This window comes from Poecilia latipinna, unplaced genomic scaffold (assembly GCF_001443285.1).
Source record: "Poecilia latipinna isolate Pla-1442-1.1 unplaced genomic scaffold, P_latipinna-1.0 Scaffold3473, whole genome shotgun sequence".
NCBI classification, from domain to species: Eukaryota; Metazoa; Chordata; class Actinopteri; order Cyprinodontiformes; family Poeciliidae; genus Poecilia; species Poecilia latipinna.
The window spans coordinates 3,575-10,538 of record NW_015116089.1 but is presented as its reverse complement, the minus strand read 5'-3'; the positions used below and the strand labels follow the sequence as shown (position 1 = coordinate 10,538).

At 38.7% G+C, this 6,964-nt stretch overlaps 1 protein-coding gene across 1 annotated transcript in view; it reads left to right on the top strand.

Annotated features, from left to right (window-relative positions):
* The window catches only part of LOC106941042 (cadherin-2-like), a 32,798-nt gene extending 29,481 nt beyond the window's left edge, over positions 1–3,317 (top strand). The window contains exon 7 of the mRNA XM_015023966.1: positions 2,624–3,317. Within this exon, the coding sequence (XP_014879452.1) occupies positions 2,624–2,830 (207 nt within the window). The 3' untranslated portion in view covers positions 2,831–3,317. The remainder of the gene's footprint in view (positions 1–2,623) is intronic.
* Positions 3,318–6,964: the final 3,647 nt, after the last annotated feature.

Genomic DNA, 6,964 nt, shown 5'->3' with positions numbered 1-6,964 from the left:
AGAGCAACTTTGCATTGAAATAATGACATTGAAAGTGTCATTATTTACCGAATGACACTTCATGACAACTGTCATAAACACTCATAAAGACTTTGTTATGTCCATGACAGGTGTTATGTCATATTTATGACAGTGTCATATCAGTCTTATGCACACCCCTTCAAATAAAGTGTTACCAAAAATTTGCTCAAAATTCACAACAGTTGGATGAAAGCATAACTTGAGAGCTGTAAAATAAGCAATGTTGGGGTGCTGTGGTGACACAGGGGTAGAGCACACCACGTCACAGGTTCAAGACTCTCAAACTACTAACTACTCTGTTTGGCACCACTAGGGCCAAACAGAAACTTTTTAAAAATAATAATAATATAATAATTATAAACCAATTTTCAAAACCAAAGAGGCCACACTGAAACCAGTTTCACTTGCCAACATTTAGAAATTTCCCGAGACCTTTGTCTTTATGTATTACAATAGAAACATGGTCGTTGTTCGTATATTGAACTCCAATCCAGAATCACACAGCATTCTGGGAGATGTAGATGCAGAGGAAAAGCTTTAGCTCCTAAAACTCTCACAGGTAGCTAAGTACTTAGCAACAACCTGTTGAGTAACTTGTGCAGGAGCAGTTTGAGGTTTCATTATGGTGCCTCATAATAAATAAAAAATAGCAGAGTGGAGAGAAAAGTGAAAATGAGATCAACTGGAGAGGAAACTGTGGATAAAATAGAAGGGTTTTTATTTAATATTTCAGATATTTAAAACGAAAAACAAATGAACCCGTAATTATCAATATTGACTGATATGAAAGCCTTAAGTTGTGATATGTTTTTCAGCAATATCGCCCACCCCTAGCTTCATGTCACATTAACAGGCTACATTCTCATTTGTCCTCTCACATGTTGCAATATCGGACCAAGACAATAAAACATGGTGAATATCCCTGATTTTGGATTGGAGCATTCCCAACTTCCTTCTGAGTGAACCAGGTCACTCTTAACACACTGCACACAACAGGAATGCCCTGATAATAGGGGTTCCTTAAGATTGTTGTAAAGGGAAAACCGGGACAAAAGTCGACATAAAAATCTTACTGTGTGAACTCGGTATCACATTTAAAGTTTCATCTGCCCTAGCATCTGAAATCACAGACAGGTGTCTGGCCATAATGCATAGCTTTCAGTGCCAACTCCCCATAACTACAGTCAAGCACAGAGAAAGAATGTTGATGATTTAGGCTAGTTTGGGGGCAGCAAGGGGCTCGTCTGATGTTGGAAGACCTGGTAAGGTCCAGCTAATTTTTCATGTCCTCATACAAACTGAAAGACAAGATGCTGTCCCTGAAGCAACTATGTATGTGTGCTGGTGGCTTAACTTCAGGCCAAACAGGGTAATCGGCTGAATCTACTCACAGAGACAGCATCTGTCCAGCCTGACCCAAATCTTTCTCTTTTCTGTCCTCCTCCATAATCCCTTCTTCCCCCTCAGCTCCTCCTACTGTCTATCTCAACACTTCAACATACAGCCCTCCAAATCCAAAGCCTTTCTTGCTTGAATGTTTTTCTGTAGGACTGATGTGCCAATATGTGGTGGCTGAAGTACTGGGTTGTAGGTGGGGTGGGTGTTATAATCCAAGTTGTTTGCTAAAGTGTGTCTTTCAGGGGGTGTCAGTCAGTCTACAAGGGTTGTCAAAAGGGGTGTTATGCTTTCAGATTGATATTCCATTGCTCTGCTTTGGTATGAAAGCATGAACACTGGATCTATAATAGTCTTGACAGCAAAATGATTGTATAACTATTGGAATACTTTAATTCTTTGCTGTGTGCACTAATATTATGGTTGCTTGCTCAACAGCACATAGAAAATCTCATGCCGACCCAATGGAGTTTAGGTTTATCTAATAAAAGTTGACAGTTTGATAATTGTTCATACAAGTAGTTTAGCTGTCAGATGTACAGCTGAGGTTAATATTCAAAGGATTATCCTGTGACAAGAGGCCATTTTGAACACACATGATCATTTTGCATCACACCTTGTGTGTGAAGGTTTTATACTCTGGGCAATGGGTATAATGGGTTGTCTCCATTTGAATCCAGTGAGGCCTTAAAGCTCACTACCTGCCAGGCTTGTGTTGCTGTATAATTACTATATGCTTAGGATGCAGTGAGATTTTCATGTAAGTTTTGAACTGTACGGGCTGTAACAGTATTATGGTTACAGGGTTCTAGTACCATTACACAACCAACGTGTTTCTGCAGCAACACAACGAGCAAGGTGTCAGGCTGGTGAATTTAATAGCTTCGTGAATTAAAGACAAAACCTCATTGTCGAGTCATTCCTCTCTTTGGCAAGCGACTGTTAGAATTAAATTAAATATTTCAAATTTTTAATAATACTATTTGGTCACAATATTGGGGGGTGAAGGATGTATAACTAGTGTAAGAATGTGAATCAGGCTGTTATGAAAACCACTTACCGTATTTTCTATTGCTTTGCCAAGTCTCTTTCTGTCTCCTTCTGCCTGCCAAAGGGGGTAGCTTACTCTAAAGCCATTTCCACAGCAGCACACTGAGTACCTTTGATGCACTTTTTCCTTACTTCTTTGTGGATTCTTTCTTTTCAGGGCCTGAAGGCTGCAGACCATGACCCCACAGCTCCCCCTTACGACTCTTTGCTGGTGTTTGACTATGAGGGGAGCAGTTCCACTGCCGGCTCCCTCAGCTCCCTGCACTCTTCGTCAAGCTGTGGAGACCAGGATTACGATTACCTTGGCGACTGGGGGCCACGTTTCCGCAAGCTGGCCGACCTGTACAGTGGAGGAGATGACTAGCGTCATCGGCCCTCCACTAATGGATCCAACCCTACTGTCCTTGCTGCAAGGTTTAGGTGGTGGGTGGGTTAAAACAGAAAATATTGGATTACATTTGGGTTTTGGCTCAACACTTCTGTATTTCAATGGACCAGCTTGTTTACGGGATCTGCTGCCTCTTGAGGGCCATCGATAATAGCAGGGGACGATGGTGACTCTTGGCCTAGCGAGGCCTTCCACTGATGAGCATCAATGGGCTGGATCTGAGAATTAACTGTTGTGCTTCTGAATGTGTGAAGACTGAGCTCCGGCAGCCATACTACAGATGCTCGCTGACACTTGAGTCTTACAGTACAGCAACACTGGGGTAAAAATGTGCCTTTTTGTGCATTCTTTTGATTGTGTTCAACTTATGTTGATTTAAAGTTCCTTAGGGTTTTGCAATAGCAACTACAGGGGCATATGCCATTATGAATGTGTGTGTATTAATAACCCCCTTCATTGTTTGTATTTATGTCTGTGTGTGTGTGTGTGTGTGTGTGTGTGTGTGTGTGTGTGTGTGTGTGTGACTTTGTGCGTGCGTGTTTGCGTGCGTGTATGTGTGTGTGTGGGTGTATGCGCGTGTGTGTGAGAGAGACAGAGAGAGAGAGAGAGAGACTGTGAATCATTTCCATGAAGACACACTGGAAAGATTATTTAAAGGACAAAGTCTACTTAAGATGTCTTGGATGATTCCACCAGCAAAACATGGCTTTACTGTGCAGCCTTGTGTCCTAACAGCTCTAAAGATGCGCATGCAGGGTCATTCATGACAACATAATATTCATTTGCTGTTTGGTTTTTGTTTTGCCTTTTTTTTTAGTACTGCCACTGTTTAAAAGCATAATCTTTTTTGTGTTTACCTGTGAATGGAACGATAAAAAACATCGGCATATTTTAAATTCAAGATATTTCTATACATCATGTAGACAGACACAAACACTTTTTGGTCTCACTATCTAACATTAAAGCAGATAAAGCCCTTACAGACGAAGGACAGTTAGGATTACCAAAATTATTTCTGTTCTCATAACAATTAGTGGATTTTTACCTTTCTATGGACTCAGAAGTTCATAGAAATTTCCTTAGAATTTAGGAAAATAGCGTCTTAAAAATTTATGATTTGGGTCAAATGTTTCCTTTCCAAAGTGTTGCTTATTCCTCCAAACAGAAGGAGGATTTGGCAACACTCCAAACTGCGCCAGGTTTGGAGACTGCCCTGCTTACTCAAACCTTGCTGTACCTATGCATTTTCCATAGGATTTTACCATCAAATCTTTCATGATGACCTCATTAAAGCATTGACGTTGGGGACCTTGCAATTTATTTGGCAACATGCCTTGGGACATTGTCCACTTGGAAGACCCCATTGGACAATGTCCCAATCTTCAGCTCCCTTCTGATGTTTTCAGGTTTTGCTGCAATGTTTTTAAACAATGTTCTTTCCTTCATTCATGCTACAAAGTGCACCACTCCCTCCTGCAGTAAAACACCCACATAACATGATGCCAACTAACCCAGCACTTCACAAATGAGATAATGTTCTCAGGCTTGCAGACTTTCTCAGTCTAATAATGTTTATTAGGGCTGAACTCTTCTAATGAGACCACACCTTTCAAGAAATGTTGGTCTTTGACCCAGAGTGCATTTGCAAAATGCAATCTGGCTTTTTAGGATGTCTTTGGAATAGTGGCTTTTTCCTTAATAAGTGGCTGTTTGTTACTCGTTTATCTTTGGAGCACTGAACCCATCTCCTTCCTTATGAGGACGATGATTTGACCATTCCCATAGTCTTTATTCTTGCTTGAACAGATGAACGTGTCTCCTCCAGGCATCTGGAAACTGAAAATCTTTCTGATATGACTAATTTTCTAGTGATTTCTCCATGATGTCAAGGAAAGAAGGATTGTTTGAATTGTCACCATACATACACAGGGTTTGCCTCCTTTTAACTCAAATATTAACAAATAATATATCCAAAGCCAAAAAACCCACAACCTTGTTGTGGGTTTTCCACAACAAGGTTTTTGTGGAAAACCCACACTATCCAAAGACATGATAATCTGAGGCTCACAGACACGTTGTTTTACCTTATTTTACCCCAGGTTTATGGTTGCAAAAAAATCAGCATTAATCCTGTAGTGGTCGTAGTCAGTCGGCAGGATGGGTTGGTTTGAAACCTTGTTAATGTGATCTGTGGTGAAGACTAGAGTCTGCAATAGTGTGAAGGTAACCAATCCCACTTAACTTCAGCTGCAGTCAAACAAGTATTTTTCAATATTCAGACACGGACATAGTTGGTTGGTGAGAACTAACCACCGAACCAACCACTGATGAGTGTTACTGATAGCAAACACTATCAGCAACACTAAAAAAGAGAGATTGGAACACAACTTCAAATCGGAGTGTTTTTTTTTATAGTGATGAAAAAGAAAAGGCAAACAACAAAAATAAAGAATAGAAATTTAAGAATAAAATACACTAAATGCTGTACAGCCATATTTAAATAGATCAAACAATTCAGATATTGAGCAAACAAATATTAAATTGAGAGTGGCAGTAATTTATATAAAGGGGTTTAAGTGCAGCTTAATTTAAAGAATTGAAATCTTAAATTCATAACGTATTTGCAGTATCCAGTCCAAACCTCGTTGTCTGTTAAGATACAAATAAAAGCATATTTAGTAAAATTTAGTAAAAAGTAAAAAAAAAATCATTAAGTCATTCCAAAACCCTCCAACAGCATGAAAAAAAATAAATGTTCCAAACTCTCAGTGCAAAAGTATTACAAATAATATAGTCAACACATCATCAAAATCACATTTTGATTTATTTTTGGAATAACCTTAAAGTGTTTTAAATTGCAACACTTTAATTTTGTAGTGGAGTGGATCAGAATTCAGTCACCACCTCCCACTAGGACTGTTTATCATTTAACTCTGAAATGGTTTCTGTTCACAGGCTGTGGAGGATTTGTTTTCTTTTATGTTGAGTCTTTTAATTTATATGTATGCAATTTTAAAATTCTTGGCAATTTGACTAACAGCCAACATATATAACATATTATATAATGTCATTATTATTCTCGACCACCAGATGGGAGTGTCTGCAAAGTTATGACTGTCCATTTTCGGGTTAAATTATGGCCCAGTGAGTCTGCAGATGAGTTGATAAATCCTGTCAGCCCTCAGCAAGAACAGCTCTGAAGTGTGTAATCCTCAGTCTTTCAGTAAGGGAAAAAAAATCTGCTGAACCCAGTCGGTTATATAGTGTGTATATAGCAGTCTTTTTGAAATCTGAAGATTGAAAGCTGTGCAGTGTGTCTCCTGCTTTTGTAGACCTCTACCTTTGAAGAAATAAAAACAACAAAACTATATAATAAATTTTTTCACTGTTGCATTATTAAACACATAGGGATTATTTTTGGTAATCCTAACAGACCTAAAACAGTGGGATTTAATGTCACACAATAAGAAAAACAGTGTGTATGCTAGCCTGTGTTTAATCACATATTTGAAAAATCTAGAATTCTAATATAAATTGAATAAAATAAAAATGTGGTTCAAAAGTGAAATTTAAAGAGCAAATGTTAAAGGAGTTCTGCATGGGCTACTTAAGTGACAGGTATTTGTTTGAACATCAGCAGCTCACTCAAAACCAACCAAATTTATGATTCTTCTGTCTTTGAAGAATCTCCATCCCATAAACTGTTAGAGTAAACAGAGACCCAGATTAAATTTACATACAAAACTTGGCCGTCTTAAAGTCGCGCTACATCAGTACTTCCTTCTGGCTACCTTATAATTGCTGACATCATACTGTATGATACAGGCAGTATATTTCCCCAACATTTCACACATATATTAGCTGCACTCCAACGGCCACATAAACCAGCTGATTTTCTGCTACTCAGATTTTTCTCTACAAATACTTTTGAAAATCATTTCATGGAAATCATATCCACCTCTAAACCAGGAACAAATTCTTGAAACAGCTGCCCCGGTGAGTTTTGTTTTCCAGGATATTTCGATCCAAAATCTCCCTGTAACTCTAAGACAAACAGAGAAATGGCATTGGTTTGACTCAAATGTTCATTTGTCCTTTTAAAGGAGAATT